Source organism: Macrobrachium nipponense, chromosome 24 (assembly GCF_015104395.2).
Source record: "Macrobrachium nipponense isolate FS-2020 chromosome 24, ASM1510439v2, whole genome shotgun sequence".
Classification (NCBI taxonomy): domain Eukaryota; kingdom Metazoa; phylum Arthropoda; class Malacostraca; order Decapoda; family Palaemonidae; genus Macrobrachium; species Macrobrachium nipponense.
The window spans coordinates 64,916,116-64,936,295 of record NC_061091.1 but is presented as its reverse complement, the minus strand read 5'-3'; the positions used below and the strand labels follow the sequence as shown (position 1 = coordinate 64,936,295).

At 40.4% G+C, this 20,180-nt stretch overlaps 1 protein-coding gene across 4 annotated transcripts in view; it reads right to left on the bottom strand.

Annotated features, from left to right (window-relative positions):
• LOC135205696 (zinc finger and BTB domain-containing protein 7C-like) overlaps positions 1 to 20,180 on the bottom strand; it is a 262,909-nt gene that overhangs the window by 24,094 nt on the left and 218,635 nt on the right. The window contains exon 6 of one of the 4 annotated variants that reach the window (XM_064236639.1): positions 5,793 to 6,176. The exons of 2 other annotated variants lie outside the window; for them this stretch is intronic. In XM_064236639.1, the coding sequence (XP_064092709.1) occupies positions 5,808 to 6,176 (369 nt within the window). In that variant the 3' untranslated portion in view covers positions 5,793 to 5,807. Of the gene's footprint in view, positions 1 to 5,792; positions 6,177 to 9,852; positions 10,483 to 20,180 lie in introns of those variants that run through there. One more of the 4 variants, XM_064236620.1, reaches the window with a different exon arrangement.

Genomic DNA, 20,180 nt, shown 5'->3' with positions numbered 1-20,180 from the left:
GACCAACATTTTTTTTTTTTTCTTTTACAGTCTGGGAGCTTTAACGATGCTTTGCCTATATTATTTGTTCGTCTTGGATACCTGGGACAGTTTAGTTCAATATGCTGTGTTTTTGTCTCCCTCAAACATATCGGTATAATTAGTAAAATTCGTCTTTATCGGTATTAAAAGTGGAGCCAGTTAAGGCTTTGATGATCAACTCGCTTCATCGTTGATAAGAGATTTGTCTTCACTGATAAAAGGATGTATGACGTAAGGAGAGAGAGAGAGAGAGAGAGAGAGAGAGAGAGAGGTTGGTTGGTCAGTGGTACATGCGTGACTTTATTTTGACTCAATTATTACTGAATATCAAATTCACTGTACCTTGGGAGTAATTCGTACCCCCAAGTGGGCAAGTCGACCGTCTGTCACTATCTAAACCTCTCAACGAAAGGTCTAGGTTCGAATCCTGGCTGGGTACAGAGAGAGAGAGAGAGAGAGAGAGAGAGAGAGAGAGAGAGAGAGAGAGCCCTATCTAAAGACTGCTCACGTACAGGATACGAACTTAGTGTGATAGACAATCATTATTGGAACCTTGAATAGCTTTCACCTTTTGTCGAGAATTCTCCACTACTTCCTTTTGTACTTTTAGAGTGAAATTTTTGCGAAATAACCTACCTGGATATTTTATTTATTAAAATTATTATTATTCTCACTAGCGTGATACCTCCTTCCCGTTTGCCAGTCTAGGGGAAATCAAATAATAATAATAAAAAAAAATAAAAGAACATCCACCTCTGTTACTTCGCTCAAGGAACCTCATCAAAATCTGACATTATGAAAAATTGCAACTGTTTACAGATTGTGGAAATGGCCAATCTTCGTCTTTCTGACACTTTGGTAAAAAAAAATAATAAATAAATAAAACAAGAATACAACCGAAGTTTCTTCGTCGCAATCGAGTTTTCTGTACCGTGGTGGCCTCAGCCACGGCCCATAAAACTCCTAGCCGCGACCCATGAGGCTCAGCCGCGGGCCGGTGATGGCCTATGTTGTTGGTACCTATAGAGGTGCCAGAGGTGAGGGCTGCAATTTGGTATGTTTGATGATCGGAGGGTGGACGATCAAGATAGCAATTTGCAGCCCTCTATCCTCAGTAGTTTGCAAGATCTGAGGGCGGACGGACAGACAAATAGCCACCTCAATAGTTCTCTTTCCCAGAAAACTAAAATAAATAAATAAATAAATAGAAAGTGAATGAATTACACGATTTGAGATTCAAATCAGACGTGCTATTGCATCGTACATGTCGAGAACAAGTAGGTGCAGAACCGCTTGCCGATTCTTTCAAACCTTCGCGAGCGTATTATAATATTCTAAGAGGTCCACAATAATGAAAAAAAAAGTGTTGCAACAGCCATTACGGAGATCTAACAGAATTGCAGCCAGGAGGATTGATTGAGGAGAGGAAATAACCTAGTTGGAGTAGACTGCTTTCCTTTTTCTTCACCTGGTCCATAAACGAGCTAACGAACGACCGGTGTCAACAATTTTCAGCGACTCTATTTATTTTTAAATTTTATATCCACCTCAGTATATGCTATGCCTACTCTCATTTGGAATGATGAACACAGGGAAGGGTTCGAATGCTTTGTAAAGTTTTTTTTTAAGTTATACACGAACTCGCAACATTTTTTTTTTGTTTTATTATTGTAGACCTCTTAGAAAATGCGTCTATTTGTGTCTTGGAAGGAACCATCGAATTCTGCTGGTTTTACTTTGTACACTCACAGGATTATGTTAAATCGTCGTCAATTATCTTCCTCATTGCATTTTATCTACAAGTAAGGCTAAATGATTACAATATTCTTTATAATTATGTACTTTATTTTTTTATTTTTTAAAGTTCAGAATTATGGTGTTCTGATATTCTTAACACGTCAGCATAACTACGCTTTTAAAACTTCTTTCAACTTTACTATGCATATTTCCCAGGCCTCATCCTTCGCCCAGGCTAAGATAGCTGACCAGAGAGGCGGTTTTTGGCTTCTATTCTTGAAGAATAAGGTTGGTTTCACTTACAGAGAAATAGTCTAGGCTTCTTGACGTGAACAACATTTGTTTTTTTTCTTCAATATTCCCTTTTACATATAAATGTTCCACGGGGTTATTTCTGCTTCTTAGGGAATTCTGTTGGACTTGAGACTGAAAGACGCCAAGTCCAAGATGAGCACGAGAGGTCTTGTTGAAACTCTTAAGTTCAATTACCGCGCACACTGTCTGTCGTGACTGTCCTCACTCGTTGCTGTTAATGCTCTTACTGGTCCCTTCCTCTCCTTCTTTCTCCCTTTTATAGTGTTTGTTTCTGGTGACAGCCGTGACGTCATGGCTCGAGGTGTGTCGGCTGAGCCCTTGTTCATTCCCCTCTCACCTGGCTGCCTCACTGTTCAGTGTTCGGGTCACCATTTCCTCTTCACCATCTTTTGCTCACCATCCCTGGCCTACTGAGCATTGGTGGATGTGTTCTGGTAACCGCCGATACCACACCCCCCCCTTTCTCTCTCTCTCTCTCTCTCTCTCTCTCTCTCTCTGTGTGACTCACATTCCCGATTTCACACGTCTTCCTGATTCATTCACGAACTCCTTTTACGAATAAAATTCCGAATACTCCCCCTGTAACAGTCTCGACCAGCTGACTCCTGCAGCATCTTAACTAAACCTCCTCCCGAATCAGATCACCGCAGGAGGACCCCGCGAGTGAGTGAGCAGGTGGCCCTGCAGGCGGTGTTTGTAGGCCGACCGGTACCGGCAGAGATGGCAGGCGAAGGGCTTCTCCCCCGTGTGGATCCGCAGGTGCCTGGCCAGGTTGTTCTTCTGCGAACACCTGTAGGGGCAGGCGAAGGGCTTCTCCCCCGTGTGCGTGTGGAGGTGGAACTTCAGGTTGGAGGTGTTCGTCGTGAAGTAAGGGCAGTGGGGGCAGTGGTGCGTCTTGGGCCTCGTGGCTCCCCACTGAGGCTGAGGTTGGCCGGGATCCGAGCACCAGCTGGTGATGGTGCCCGCTTGAAGACCACCTCTCCCTCTTCCTCCTCCTCCTCCTCCTCCTCCTCCTCCATCACCATCTCCTCTGCCCCTGGGTGGTCCTCCAGGTGTCGGTATCTGTGGGGAGGAGATAGAGGCCTTATAAATTCGTCTGGTTACACTTCCGGGACGCTACCTTTGATGAACACTATTTAAAAGCACAGGCAGAGTGACCACACTGATTGCATGACTGGCGTTATCATGGAATGGTTTCTTCGGGAATTTCACTCTCTCTCGGTCGAAGACGAGATTCCCGATGGGGTCTGAAGGGGGGGCGAATTGGAAAAGAGAATCTCCCTGAAAAGGGAATGCGGGGTCTCTTGGTGCTTTCGAAGTGATTTGAGTACTTGCTATGGTCTGTGTTTATACTTATGCTTATTTTGTGCTTCGGTGATGTTGTGTAAATCCTCTTAAAATATATACATGCATATACTATGTATATATATTATATATATATAAATAATATATATATATGTATATATATATTATTTGTATATATATAATAATTATTATTAATTACTTTATTTATATTTACATTACACACACACACACACACACACACACACACACACACACACACACATATATATATATATATATATATATATATATATATATATATATATATATATATATATATCAATTTTTCCATATTCCTTCATCTCGTAAACACTGACCATCTGAAACAAATTCGTTAAGAAACTTATTATTATTATTATTATTATATTATTATTATTATTATTATTATTATTATTATTATTAGTTATTATTATTATTAGTCACATTATAGCGAGAGGCATCACAAGACAAACCCGGAATCTTCCTCCGAATTCCACGATAATAGTCAATACCTCCTGAAGAACTGGTGATGCTTTGGACATCTCCACCAGCTTCTGTGTTTCCTGATACTTGTGGGCTTTATTCCATTTCCTCCTTCCTCTTTTTATTTCTCGTTCTCGAACCTGGGCTATTAAAAAAAAAAAAAAAAACTACTGGGTTGTCCATCCACCCCACTGGCCGCTGCTTTGACAATGTATAATGAAAGGAATGATGAAGATGGAAACAATGAATTGTATAATCCATTATATTCAAGGTAATGAATAAATGGCTACGTATACTAAAGTTGAGAATGACCCGTGGGAACAACAGAGGCAAGATAGAGTGAGAAAATCGTAAATCATTTATCCTGTTCTACCCAAATCCCAGACTCCTGCCTCCCTTTCTATTCGATTCATCAAAATGGAAGAAGCCATTTGATATAGAAAAAAGTCTTTACAATAACTCATGAGCCCGTAGGGAGGTAGTGTCGTCAGTGAACCTCACGGGGTGTACTGTAGGCACTATTAAAGGTTCTCTGCAGCCTCCCCCCGGCCCCTAGTTGCAACCCCTTTCATTCGTTTTACTGTACCTCCATTCTTATAGTCGTACTTCCACCTTGCTGTCCTTAACCGTCTCCTAACAATTGTTTCGTAGTGCTTCAGCTGCTTTGAGGTTTTCCTCCTGTGACGCCTTTCAGACCTTTTACTCTCCGTTTTCCTTCCAGCTCTGAATGACGTCATAGGTCCCAGCGCTGGGCCTTTGGCCTAAACTCTGTATTCCATTCCATCCTTCTAACTTCATCTCTTTCTAAATTCATCAAAACATCGAGCGTCAAGGAAAAAGGAAATCAGTTGTCTTTGTCTTCATCCATTTTATTAGAAAAGAAAAATAAACTTGATTTACTGAAAAAAAAAAAAACATGTATTTCCTTCACTGAGAGTCATGCGTGAAAAGACAGGCAAATTACTTTACATATTTCCAATGCGGATACCTTCCAATTGCAAGTTTTTATTCTTTCTTTTTTTTACATTTGCAAGTTTTTATTCTTTCTTTTTTTTACGAGTGTCCAACAAGATAACAACAGAAATGTGAACTATAACATGTCACTCACTGACGAGAGACCCCATCGTTTCACAACTCAAATATTTTTACAATGTAGGGACGATATCTCTCGTATGCTTATACGTTCATTTCTGTGCAGTGATCAATCAAAACCATTACTATAATTTTAGGGCCCTCAGCAAATAATAGTAATAAAATAAATCGTTGATCTTTAAGATCACGTGACAAAGGACGGTGGCATTATACAAATACGTCATGAAACAATGATAAAACAAAAGAGATTCTTGTCTCATGCTCAGTAGCGCGGATATATAAACTTCTTAACACAACCACCACAAAACTCAGGGCAGTTATCATGTGCTGTGTCACACATTAAACAGAATTCACGTGAAAAATAATGTAAGATTGCCATTGTTTATGAGTTGATTATACAAAAAGTCTCGAGGGAAAACTTTATTTTTTTTCGTCTAGCATCCACTGGAATTTTTCTAGCAATGAAAATGGAATAATTTTTGTTTATTTTCAAGTAGATTACAATTCTTCGTTCGCTAAAAAAGATTTCTGTTTTATGACACCATGTCCGAAATCGTCTTTGTGATGATGACGTTTTCGTGGCGTATGTTCTATTGCTTCTAAAAGTGGTCGGTTAACACCACACAAAAAAAAATGAAGTACGTACTCGATTACTAACATTAATTTGGGGTCCTACGTAACGATAAACACCAGTAGGTGTCGCAGATGTTTTCCATTTTAAAGGGACGTTGTCAAAATCCGACCGTCAACAAACAATTCTACGAGAGTCCCCCTCCATAGATATAAAGGGGGGCGTCTCTCTACATATCTATGGTGCCCTTCGACGCTCCCGAAGGCTACGACGACGACGAAGTCTCGTGCGAGCACATGTGGATCACGAGGCTGCTCTTCTGGGCGGCTCGGTAGGGGCACAGGTGGCAGGCGAAGGGCTTCTCCCCCGTGTGAGTGCGAAGGTGCCGCGTCAGGTTGTTCTTCTGCGAGCAGCGGAAGGGGCACTGGGGGCACGCGTAGGGCTTCTCCCCCGTGTGGGTGTGGATGTGGTCCTTCAGGTGGGACGTCTTGATGGTGGAGTAGGGGCAGTAGGGGCAGTGGTGGGTCTTGGCGGTGACGACGCCCTGGGAAGGCGGCAGTGCCTTGCCCACGAAGGCGGCGGCGGCGGCGGTGGTGGTGGTGCTGCGTCCTTCTCTCGATCTCGAGGACCAGACCTGTGTGCGAAATACCTGGGCTTATTTCTGCTGGTTAGGGGCCACATGGAATGTAAGACTTAGGCTATAGGTTGTGACGTCTGGACTGGGCTTTTTCCGTCTGAACTTTATAATAAACTGTCAATGTAATCCTTGACAAGACTTTATTGGAGTTTATTAACCTTAGTAATGCTTTCGTTTCCTCCTTACCAATCTTAACCCCTTATTGCTAACGCCTTAGCAAGCGAAATTGTCGCTGTCTTAATCATTACTGGTACTAAAATTCATTTTAATCGAGTACTGTACGCACTGATTATTTCGTCCTGATTGTCTGTCAAAGTAGTTAATACCTGAGAGGTTCATATATATATACTATTATATATTATATATATCTATATATTATTAATATACAAAAGCGTGATTTTACAGAAAGAGAGAGAGAGAGAGAGAGAGAGAGAGAGAGAGAGAGAGAGAGAGAGAGAGATAATGTCCTTGCAAAGATAGTTAAGTTCTTCGGTTTCCCAACATTTATACATTGGATTTTTCAGAGACCGTGTGAAAAGTCTAATGAAAAAAAGGGGATACTTGGTAACGCCCAATCTCCATAGATCATCCTCATACGTGCACCTTCAGCCGCGCTCTGATGGTTGCTGGTTTGCAAGAGGGACAGTGAAAACCATTCGATCAAAACCGCCGCTAGTATTCTATTTGTAAATCAATACAGCGTACTACATTCCCAAAGATAATACGAACACAACTATAATTGCAATTAGTCATATAGGTCATATTTTTACTACAGATTTGCTTCCTCAGTTTAGACGAACGTCTCACTTCTGCGTCGCGGATGATGACCTCCAGTAACCTTACTCTTGACGATCACGAAAGTCCCCTCACGTCTTTTCAATCTCAAAAGGACGAGACGGATTCGTTTTTATCTTCATAATACTATTTGTGTGCATTTGGAATGAACCAGTGAATAAGTGATTCAGTAATTAAATATAAGACAGAACAAAACAAAGCGAGTAGATACCTATGTATTCTGACGTATACAATTTACAAACATGAAAGATGTCATTGAAGTTTAAAATTTTTTTTTTGCTTGGTTTGTTTAGTCCCAAAAATGAGTGATTCCAATTAAGACACGTTATAAATATCCAATTTTTTAGTGGGTGGGGCACTGGACTCCTTTTTTTTCTTTTTTTTTCTTACTTAGTCATCGCATATAAAATATCATATGCGTATACTGTACACTTATTTATTCAGCTTCATGTATAATTTATCACAAATTGTGAATACATAATGAAAATGTCATTTAATGACACACGTTTTATGTCCTATTTCGGTGAATATTTTGTTCTTCAGCTAAAGCAACCAATAGTTTGATAAATTCCGTCATTTTTAAGAGTAGTGTTTTATTAATATTCAGATCACCTGCAGACCTTTCGGGCGAAATAAATTTATTTTTGTAGGTGGGCAGTCGCCCACCCAGTTAACATGTCACGTTTAGGCCTGATATGCCAGGCCTATATGCCAGTGGCTTGTAAAAGGGACAGCTTCAGAAAAGGCAAAAAGTAAATAAAATACAACATAACACTCCTGGGTTATTTAGTCTCCAAATATCTTAGTTGCTCATTTGAATAAGACGATTTCTGTGGTCCGTAAATGTCTCGGTTGAGGGATTTCAAATCAATTAGATTAACTCCTACTTTTTAGGCGTCTTACCTTACCGATTGTGCAAGTGACATACGACTACTTGCATCTGAAAAAAAAAAACTTTTTTCATGAGTGAAACTCCCCAAAAGATAAAACACTTATGAGACTGAAGACTTTATTGAAACCAGCTTATTACAGTGACAGATACAGAACGCAGCCTGGCATAACAAATGCATGGCTTTTTCGACGATCGTCTCAAGGAAGGAAACATTATTAGCGAATAAGAAAAAAACAACAATAATAACATCATTGCCAACAGAAAATCTCGGTTTAGCATTGCTTGTCAAGTTCTTGGGGTTTGATGCGTCATGTCAAGTTGACGTTCAAGTACAAAATGAAGGTATTGTTCTCATATCATTATTATAATTATTTTTCGATCACACTCATCCTATTCGACTGGGTTGTTTTTAGTGTTGGGGGGGGGGGGGGGTGGATTCCGGGTTGCGCATCCTGCCTCCTTAGGAGTAATTGCTTCTCTCACTATGTGCGCTGTTTCTAGGAGCACACTCTTCTGCACGGGTCCTGGAGCTACTTCGGCATCTAGTTTATCCGGGTTCCTTTTCAGGGATCTTGGGATTGTGCCTCCAAGTGTCCCTATGATTATGGGTACAATTTCCACTGGCATATCCCATATCCCTCATATTTCTGTTTTCAGGTTTTGATACTTTTATTATTATCATTATATTATTATTATTCAGTAGATGAACCCTATTCATATGAAACAAGCCCGCCAGTGGGCCCACTGACTTGAAATTCAAGCTTCCAAAGAATATTATGGTGTTCATTAGGAAGAAGTCAGAGCAATATGGAATGACTACGTTGTAATACAGAGCCAGAGGAACAATTTGACGCGCGACTCTCATTTTCAAAGTCTTCCTCTTGTAAGTGACGATGAGTTACATTGACAAACACTTGAAGATTTCTGCAGACAGTACTAATTATCAAGAAAAAGGGGCGGTTATATGAATGCCATCTACTGATAATGCTGCAATGCCAACATTTTTTATTAGAAAAATATATCCGATTTCTGGTTGTAAAATCATAAAAAAATTAATCCTAATTTTGGGATGATAATCGTTTCTGCCGTTAATTGCAAAGAGAAAGCTCTGCAGTTTCATCTCAAAGTGGTTTCACAGTTGCAGATACCCGTACATCAAGAGAAAGAGCTAAACATTACAGGAAAAAATGAGGCACTATCCCTTTTAAGGGCACAACATAACCAAAAATGAAACTCTGTCCTTCTTAAAGCACAGATCAAACAAAAATGACCCTTAATGTACCTGGAAAAAAGTGAACAAACAAATGGCGTCTAATCCTTTTAATGAATAGAATCTCACAGAAATGAAGTCCTAATCCTTTGTAATATTATATAAATATAAACACGAGATTTATCTCTGGCAATGTATAAATCAAACCAGAATGCAGCATATCTTTTGGATCCAAGAATAGTCTTGGCAAAATAGGGGAGGACACTTCTTGTATCTTGTATCTTAATTCCAAATTTGTGCTGAAACAATCAAATCATGAAAAACAAAACAAAAACAAGTTGATATTGAACCTATTTGCCAAGATCCTGCAGGACCTAAGAAATAAAGACAGGATTGGAAAAATATTTCAGAAGCAATATATATAAAAAAAGTCCCCTTAGTAAATATATCAACATTCCTTTGAATAATAATATTCTCCGAACCTATTTGATGTTGAAAGTGGAAGATGATCTAGTACACTTATTACATCTATAACTCATTTTAATTGTTGAGAGAGAGGAATTCAAAATGCACTTGTTCCAAACATAATGTGTCCTTCTCTTTACAAATATGCATCGAGAGAACATTTTGTCTGCCGTGATTATGGGCAACATAAGAAACATCAATAAAAGGAATTGTGCTATAATGTTCATGTATCATTGAACCTCTCCTTCAACTTCCTCATTCTTTGCAGCCATACAACACGAAATAAATCTACCAGAAGAAGAAGAAGAAGAAGGCACAAGACAGAAGGTAAGCAAATCTCGTCATCATCCTCTACTTCTTCCAGAAAAATACAAACTGTCAACTTCAGTAATGATTCCACACGAGTGACCTTTGACACCGAATTCCTCCTTTTCACAATATCACGGCCCCTTAGCCCCCCTAAACCTCAAAGAGCACCTTCAAAAGGGGTACGTTTTGTGGGTGATCATGTGACACTTCAAGTTGTTCTTCTGCGTCGACCTGTAGGGGCAGAGGTGACAGGCGTAGGGCTTCTCCCCCGTGTGGATCCGGAGGTGCCTGTTGAGGTTGCTCTTCTGCGAGGACCTGAAGGCGCAGTGGGGGCACTGGTAGGGCTTCTCTCCTGTGTGCGTCCGGATGTGGATCTTGAGGTGGTCCTTGAGAGCCGCCCTGTGGGGGCAGTGCGGGCAGGCGAAGGATTTGGCCGCCGGCGACGACGGCGGGAAGATGATGATGTTATTCCCTTCGGAGGACTCCTTGCCCGCCTCCGAGTAGGCGCCCTCCATGCTCCGCAGCAGCGTCGCGGGGAAGCTGTATTCGTCGAGGGCCGCCACGTCCCCTTCTTCCCCTTCCTCCGCCTCCTCCTCCGGCGTCCCTCCGATGTGGCTGGTTCTCCTCCTCACCTGTAGGGGATGTGGCCATCTTATTCAAAGGATTTAATGCAGTGGTATATTATATATACGACAAGTCTAATCAACAAGAAGAGATAGAAAGCATTGGATAATCGGTTCATCTTTGAAGTGGTGAACCATAAAATGCATGTTTCTTTTTTTTTCTTAAGATGTGCACTCGAACCTGTTGTGTAGCTTGAGTATTTTTTAACGATTGTCATGAATTCTACGTTCAAAGTGGACCTATAAGAGTAACAGGACAGTCAGTTAACTTTTCTCTGGAAAGCAAAGCATAGTAATCTAACCAACTGTGCGACTTACGATTACCAAAGAGGAATTCCTAAGACCTGTTCTGTATGGTCCTTCAAATACTATTGTATTTTAGCCTGTTCCTAAGCATCTAAACATTCTGACATCTTACAAATCCTACATATAAGTCTAAAAGCTAGTACATGACGTGAAAGCTAAATCCATTCTTGTTACGGGACCGAGATTATGAGAAAATATGACAGTCATACGCTGATATTTCAAATAAGTTTCCATAAGGCGCGTCTTCTGCACTTAGCACGTAAATCCGTTTGAAGTGTGACGCCATTTTTAGTCTTTTTGTAATCAGTCATTCAAGAGAGTTGCTAAAGCTCAAACAGTTTGCATATTCACGTAATTATTTCAAGTGAAAATGAGCACTTTCGCGCTGCCTAGTTAGAGGTCCCAGGCTCGAATCCTGGGAGTGAATGGAATGGACGGGCGTGTTCCATTCCAAAGCCGTTGTGTCTGTTGACCTATTCAATAAATTATATACTTGGCAGCTAGGTAACTGCGGTGGGTTATACGAAGGAAATTGGGCTAGCAACCTCATCAATGAAAACTTAGTAAACTGGATGGTTTGTCCTTGAGTGGTGCTACTCACTTTCTTGGGTAGAAGGTTTAGGAAGAGTTAATTATTATTATTATTATTATATTATTATTATTATTATTATTATTATTATTATTATTATAATTATTATTATTATTGTTGTTGTTGTTGTACTTAGGAAGCAGACCCACTCCCAAGCGTACTTCATTAAAAGTAATGGCTACTTCAGCAGCGTTACGCTTGTAGAGATTCTTCTCTATATTTCGAATAGCGACTTTTTTTTTTTTCAGTGCTACTTAAACAGGTCATTTCCAAATGTAGGGTCAAGATCAGTGTATATATCTTTTTATATTTCAGTTTTACAGATCAACTATGATACCATAGAGAAACCGTTAATGACTTTGATGCCTGTGGTATCAGAGTTTATCCGTAAAATTGAAATATAAAAATATATACACTGACCTTTTGGCCCTACATTTGGAAATTACCTCCATAAACTCTCTAGTAGCCTGTTCAAGTAGCACTGAAAAAAGTCGCTATTCGAAATATAGAGAAGAATCTCTACAAGCGTAATGCTGCTGAAGTAGCCATTACTTTATTATTATTATTATTATTAATATTATTATTATTATTATTACACGTTAAATGGCCAGCAAGTTTCAGAAAGTACGGTGTAATTTTACCATGAAAAAAACTGCTACATTAAATTTCGTCAGAATTCATAGCAAGAACTAAGGCCCTCTACAAACCACACTACTACATTGATATCAAGGGTAACCAGAATATCTTGACTGTCATTGTTTGTTTGTATTGTGTTTTGACGTTGCACGGAACCAGTGGTTATTCAGCAACGGGACCAACGGCTTGACGTGACTTCCGAACCACGTCGAGAGTGAACTTCTATCACCAGGAATACACATCTCTCACTCCTCAATGGAATGCCCGAGAATCAAACTCGCGGCCACCTCGGTGGCCCGCCAACACCATACTGACCACGTCACTGAGGCGCTTTGATTGTCGTAATTCATTTTATTGTTATAAGCATTGTTGTGTGGGTACATGGCGTCATGTTTACATTCGGTAGGTGAGAATGACTTAATGTGGTGCGTTTCATACGATACTCTTTCATGTTTCCTATACAAATATTCCTGTATCAGTCTCATGCAGGACATTTACCTAGGACAACTTGCTATCACACTGTCTGCTATTAAGAATGCCGTAACCTTTTGACTCGATGCTCTTCATGCGGTGCACTGTAGACATTAATTAAGGCTCTTTGCCGCAGCGTCCTTTCGGCCCCTAGCTGCATTCCCTTTCATTCATTTTACTGTACCTCCGTTCATATTCTCTTTCTTCCATCTTACTTTCCACCTTGCTACAATTGATTCATGGTGTAACTGCAACTGCGAGTTTTTCCTCCTGTTACCCCCCATTTCCCTTTCAGCGATGTATGACCTCACAGGTCCCAGCGCTTGGCCTTTTGGCCTGAATTCTATATTCGTTTCTCTTCTAGTCTTTATGACAAGTATTAAAAGATCCTCCATTCTTCCTCGTTGGACGAGTGGTTAACGTGCTCGCCTACCGATTCGGTAGTCGTGAGTTCGCTTCCCCACTCTGCCAACGTGGAATCATTGGAATTTATTTCTGGTGAATAGAATTTCGTTTCTCGACATCATGTGGTTCGGATCCCACAATAAGCTGTAGGTCCCGTTGCTAGGTATAACCAATTGGTTACTAGGTACGTCAAAATATCTAAGCCTTGTGGCCAGCCCTAGGAGAGCTGTTAGTCAGTTTAGTAGTTTGGTTAAACTAAGATGTACTAAACTTAAAAGGTTTCAATCATCACTCTGCAAAGCAACCAACCACTTTCCGTTTCAACAAAGGGGGACCAGACCCACCCACCAAACAAACAAACAAACAAACAAACATTGCCCAAAACTGAAACTTAACAGCTAAATGTCTATGTTCATATACCTCGTCTCCCTACTGCGCGCGCAGCATCGTCCAGCTCCGACAATCACTAGACCATCTTGCTCTGCGGCGGGATGGGCAGCCTGGCCTTCCTGTGGTGGAAGAAGAGGTGTGAGTTGAGGGAGGACTGCTGCGTCGACCTGTAGGAGCACTGGTCGCAGGCGTAGGGCTTCTCGCCCGTGTGCGTCCGGATGTGGCTCTTCATGTTGCTCTCCTGCGACGCCCTCATTGGGCAGTAGGGGCAGGCGTACGGCTTCTCGCCCGTGTGCGTCCGCATGTGTCGGACTAGCTTGCTTCTGTAGGGAGCGCGGAAGGGGCACTCAGGGCACGTCAGGCTGGCGTTCTGGTCTGGGGAGGGAAGGAGGACCTCCTCCGCGGGGTACATGTCCATCGTTGGGCATCTTTCTGGAGGCCTTCGGCTAGCGCCGCCCACGACGAAGGTAGGGTCTCCGGGCTGCGATGCGTCGTAGGACCTCGCCACCTGTCGGAGACACATCATCTTGCTCAAAAAATGGGGGACGTGGGAGTTTTACAGTATTTTGGAAATGTCACTAGGCTAAGGGTGAGTGAGGTGGGAAAACTACGTCAAATGCCAGCTACGTAAGACTTACTATACATCATTGGGACGGACATCCAAAATGTAGATGAATATTTGTTTTACAGAGTCGTTAAAAAAAGAAAAAGAAACAGAAACATGAATATGAATTTGGCTCAACCCTTGAGCAAGACGCCGTGAAGATTCTTAGATAATCACTCCAGCAACAAACCATGTCAATATAGACTGACCTTGACGTCGAAGACAAGCGATATATATTCAGGCTCTCTTTCTCTCCTTCGTTGTACGCACCCACAGCTTTATAGTTTAGCATTACGAAATATTTATCAAAGCATTACCGCCGAAGTGTTGAATCTCAGTTATCTGCGCCAGTACACTCTTTTGAACTCTGAACTCACCAAATCATTCACGGGACAAGGAAATGCAAACAAGAATAACATAAGCACTTTATGAATTCTCACTCAGAATGAGAGTGATTATGAATTCTCACTCAAAATGCCAGTGATAATGAATTCTCACTCAGAATGACAGTGATTATGAATTCTCACTCAGAATGAGTGATTATGAATTCTCACTAAGAGACTGGCCAGAGCTCGCTTTTATTCACAGGTAAGGATTCATAGCTAAATAGATTAACAGGCAATTAGGTACCTAAATATAATGTTTAATTTTTTTCTTTAATATCAAGGGCTGTAGACGTTATTTATGTATATAAGTGTTTATGCGTGTGGTGTAGTAATAGTTAACCGTAGTTATATTATGAAGTCGTGTAAATATATATAATATATATATATATATATATATATATATATATATATATATATATATATATATATATAATCATAAAATCCACGTAGGAAGGTGAGTAAAAACAGGTACTTTGAACAAATACTCTCGTAGTTTTTAATGCATTTAATAATGTAGAATATATATACATGTATATGTCGAAGGATAATAACATTATTAAAGTGTTAATAGTAAAAGAAGAATAATATCAAGGCAAAGAACAGAGCAACATCAGTGAAATCATTTATTACCAATGAACTCAAGTGTACAATAGCATAAGAAAAGTAGGCCTACACCATGTGGAGACCTGAGCTTAGGCCTAGGTAGTAACATACGCCCTTCACCGAGCTCACCTTTACCACCCTACACCCTCCAAGTATACCTTTCTCTGTGGAAACAGGTGTTGAAAGTGAGGGGATACAGTATAAGTAGGGGTGTAGTGTATACAAGTTGGTTAGCCTGCCCGATTCCACAGCAGAAAGGCAACATAAAAGGTGATATATGGTATCTTGAGGACAATGAAAATCAAATGATTATGTACTGCTAAAATTACACACGTTTGTGTAATGCAAATTAGAAAACGAAAAATATGTTATACTCAGGAGGAAAAGCTATTTAACCATAACTAAATCTCTCTCTCTCTATCTCTTTCTTTCTGCCAGAACTTTCAGACTACAATAGATATCCTTCATATGAACCGTTATAACTCTCTAATAATTAAAGGAGAAGGTTACAGCTTCTGACAAATTAATATTGACAAAATGAGTATATCTATTCCTGCGCGCAAATCTCAATCCATATTTTGAGAACATTTAATTTTAAAATCAAAAGAAAGTGTACTTTACTGATACTGGTTTTTTCCACCATATAATTTAAGACATTTTTGTCAAAGCCTTGAGGGACAGCCTTTATATATATACATACATATATATATATATATATATATATATATATAATATATATATATAATATATATATATATATATATATATATATATATATATTAGAATTTAAGCTTCGGCTGATGCGTCAACATGTGCGTGGTCAAGTTCGACTTCTGGGAACACCGATAGGGACACTGGTTACACGCGAACGGCTTCTCCCCTGTGTGCGTTCGGATGTGCGACTTGATGTTGTTTTCTTGCGTGGCTCTGAAGGGGCAGTAGGGACACGCGAAGGGCTTCTCCCCCGTGTGGGTGCGCATATGTCTAACGAGCTTGCTCCTGAAGGGCGCTCGGAAGGAGCACCAGGGGCACGTCAGCGAGGCGTCCCTCTGAGCGTCGTCGTCGGCGGCTGGGGATGCGGACGCGTCCGGACTGAAGGCGCCGCACTGTCTTCTCCCGCCGCCGAGATTGTGCTGCGTCCTCTGCGCAGGGGCAGAAGAGCCTCCGTGTTCTTGGAGCATCATGACCTGCAGAAGAACATCGGCTTAAATGGACTTGAGGTTGCAAGACTTATTGCATATCTGTACATACTAGATTCTTTTAAGCCTTCCCCCAAGCTACAATTAATACTGATCATAGTAAAACAAAAGCTTCACGGGGTCTATTTAACTGGGTATGATGGTGTTCTCAACCTCAGTTGTAGACGTACAGCTGAGGGCATTCTACAGCAAAAGTAGGCGAAAGCTTGTCTGTTTAGCAGAATATACTCCATATAGATACAGTATCGTATTTTCATGGAATACATCCTTCATCAACCGCTTGTGAACCTCACTCATAAAAAAGATTTATAGCATAATTCATGAGGATTTAAAATCTATTGTTCGCACTCCACAAGAGCATTGCGTCATGGATTACTCTTGTCATTTCCAAAGAACTAATGATTATAATAAAGTTCTCATTCAGATCTATTCTAAAAGGTTTTTGAAGTTGTAAATAAGGACCAATTACGCCAACAAGAATGTAGCTATGGAATTTACGGCTAGAGGTGGTATTTTGCTTTTTTGTAATCAATATTATTACAGTTAAGAGATGGACGCCATTGCCTTCACACACACACAACCTACGCAACCCTACCAAATAAACACAAGAAAATTATTAGGCCAAATCGACAAAGGGGCCTTTCGTCAGCTCTTCAGACGTCGACATTGCCAGAGTAATCACTTGTGGAAGAAAATGAACCCTTCACACACACCGTCCGTAGCGTAGCCCTGCGGACTTCCCCCGTCTGTTGTTTTAGGCCGTAGGCTTATCCGCTTCGACTTCCCTCTCTTTACGGCCGAGTTTGCGGTCGTTTTGGATGACTGTGAATGTGGGAGTAATAATAATAATAACAGTTATATCTTCGTAACTCCCTAAGTGATACACGTTGCAATAAAGTCGATATTTGCTTAGTAAATGTAAAATAAAATTCTAAGTTGAACTTAGAACATTGAAAGAGTATTATTATTATTATTGTTATTATCATCGAAAAAAGATTCTTAAAGATGAATGGAATTTTATTCGATGATAATAATAATAATAATAATAATAATAATAATAATAATAATAATAATAATAATAATAATAATAATAATAATAATAATAATAAATGAAGGGAGTGGACCTTATTTCCAGCAGGTTCGGTTAAAAAAGATGGCAGAGTCAGTTTAATTGATTTCATACAGGAATTTTTTCCAGTTTTCCCCAGCACTTTTCTTCAAGGGTGACATCTGCCAAGATCTGGTACACGAGGGTTTTTTTTTTTTTTTTTTTTTTTCTTCTTTCTTTGTTTTTAGTTAAACATGGCGTGATATAGCCGTAGAGTTTCGGGACATTCCGCCCACTGTCACTTGACCCTCTAGCAGTAGAGGATCTTATTATTAGTTTTCTGAGAGGGCGTAGCCTACCGTATCATCGGTGTATCCTCAAGGTTGGGTGGGTTGGTTCTGGACAGAATGGGCTCATCAGTCTCTATATACATTATACATCGTAACCCCCTGAATGATAACGTGTTGAAAGGACATCCACATTGGCTCGGTTAATTTGAGGTAACATTCATAGTTAAACGTTATCATCTGTATGGATATTGTCGTAATAATAATAATAATAATAATAATAATAATAATAATAATAATAATAATAATAATAATACCTCTCATTCGAAGTCATTTAAAATTTTGTATAACTAAACCAACTTAATAAAAACGAAATTCACAGAAAAGTGAACTTGACGTAACGAAGGACTTGGTCTCGTAAGTATATCCTCGACTAAGCATTGCTTCAAATTTATTTTATTATCATTACTTTAAAGTGATACACTTTTTTTTATAAGTTTATTGATGCAAATAATATAAATATCACGGTGTACTCTAGTTTGTAAACACAAAGACCTAACCCAGATCTAATGTCCCGGATGCTGAGCAAGTAGGTGCTTCGTCAGGTGGTGTCTGTGGGACGCCCAGAACGGGCACAGCCTGCATTTGTAGGGCCTCTCGCCCGTGTGCGTGCGCAGGTGCGTCTTGATGTGGATCTCCTGGTTCGCCCTGAAGGGGCAGTAGGGACAGGCGAAGGGCTTCTCCCCCGTGTGGGTTCTCATGTGCCTGACGAGCTTGCTCCGGAACCTGGCCCTGTAGAGGCACCAGGGGCAGCTCAGCCCCCCCACCACGCCGTCCTTTTGCGAAGCGCCCTCGGGGGAGGTCAGCGGCCCGGCGAGGTCGATTCTGGCGGCGGGGTGGATCTCCTCCGGGTTGTACAAGGAGGACTGGTGGCTTCCGTAGCGCGGGTCTTCAGGAGGCATCGCTGTCGCCACCTGGAAGATAATGACCGTCTCACTCAACAGACTTTTGGGGTCACAGGTGATTTCTTCACCTATACAAAGCACTTGTGTGTTGATGTCAGAAGCACATCGAGAGACTTCAGTAAGAAGTAAAATATTCACAAAAGTCTGAACGTGTCCTAAAACAGTAGTATTAATGTGTGTGTGTGTTTTTTACTATATCTTAAATAACACGTTTATCTGTTCTTTTACCACAGTGATCATAAATAAAAGATTTATCAGCATTACTGTTCCGTTGAAAGAGGTACGTATCTGATCTGTTATTGAAAGAAAATATAGAATACACGGCTTGTGCATGTTTAGATTCGAAACGACTCCTGTTCTGGTGTTGGAATCTGTTGCTCCCATTTCTCCAAAACGCGGCCATGAAAGATTTTTTTTTTAACCCACCACTACTCCAGCCCCAAATTCTATAAACAAATAAAAGACCTGGAAACTTCAAGTCGAGCAGTTATTGGAAGGAATTGAGAATGGTCTCAGCCACCACAGACGAAGCAACAAACTAGTCATTCGGTGCAATGACCAGCTGACAATGTCAAAGCTGAGAATGCATAAATAGTGCTACATCAAATATATACCTCTCCAGTATACAACTAAAGGACGCTGGGCCCCACCTGAAGGTCTGGAGCTTGTCCAGACGTACTTCTAAGCGCCTCTGTGTCATGGTCTTTGGTTAACTGAGGGACGGTAACAATTAATCGTTTCTGCTTAGGTGACTGAAGCGACTTAGGTTCCACACATACCATGAGCAGGAATACTCGCTGGAGTTATGCATAACGGATAGAAGAAAGCCTCTTCACATCAACTGAAGGACAAGCTGAACAGAATACAAAGAATACAAAGTGATGGACAAGAAACAGTACCATACATTTCGCAGAGTAAGTGTCAGTTTCATAACAAAAAATATGTTTCCTATTTTAAATATAAAGTACACATTAATATACGTTTCAGCTTTAGTTTAGCACCCAACAGGAACTAAGACCAATGGTAATGATGGGCGTAAAGGTGAATTAATATAGTTTTGATATGCTAAAAAATAGTGTCTTTGTTGCTAAAATGAAGCTATGCCCTTTCGTCATACACAGGACGTCTTGGAATGATCGAATATAATATTTGTTATTCAAAGCAAAAACGGGAGGTGAAGTGAAGTGCACTCACTACCCACGGTATTTTGAAGCCCAATTAAAGCAAGCATCACTTAGCAGTTTACTAGGTTGATGTTAGAAAAGATAGTAGAGATATGACTGGAGCACCTTTACCGCATCTCTCTTACTTCAGCAATTCAGAAATATGACCGAAGAGGGAAAATGGCTTCAGTAACTGGTATATTACAAGAGCATATCATTACTATTCAAGAAACAAAAACTTGGTCTTATTTCGCACAAGCCAAAGGTAATGAAACACGTTAACACGCAGAAAATTTATTCACTAAAATGCTCCAACTTCTACATATCCACAGACTTGACATTTCGACCGAAAGAAAAAAGTAAACAGTAGATGGTGTTCATCTACAAAGACATGCTGTGGAGTTCCCCATTCAGATATCATTAGACTCTGACGTATAAACCCCACTCTTCAAAACTGAGTGATTGTTTGTTGTCGTTTTTCTATCACGAGCATCCAATTCCCAGCATCCCATTCTTCTGAAAGGACTGACTTTTTATTCTGTTCCAGGGTCGTATTCTAAATTCATATCTGAATTTTTATTCTCTTCCAGGGGTCGTATTCTAAAGAAATAGTTCCCCTATCCAGATCATATCTATTCCGGAGTTCCAAATATCA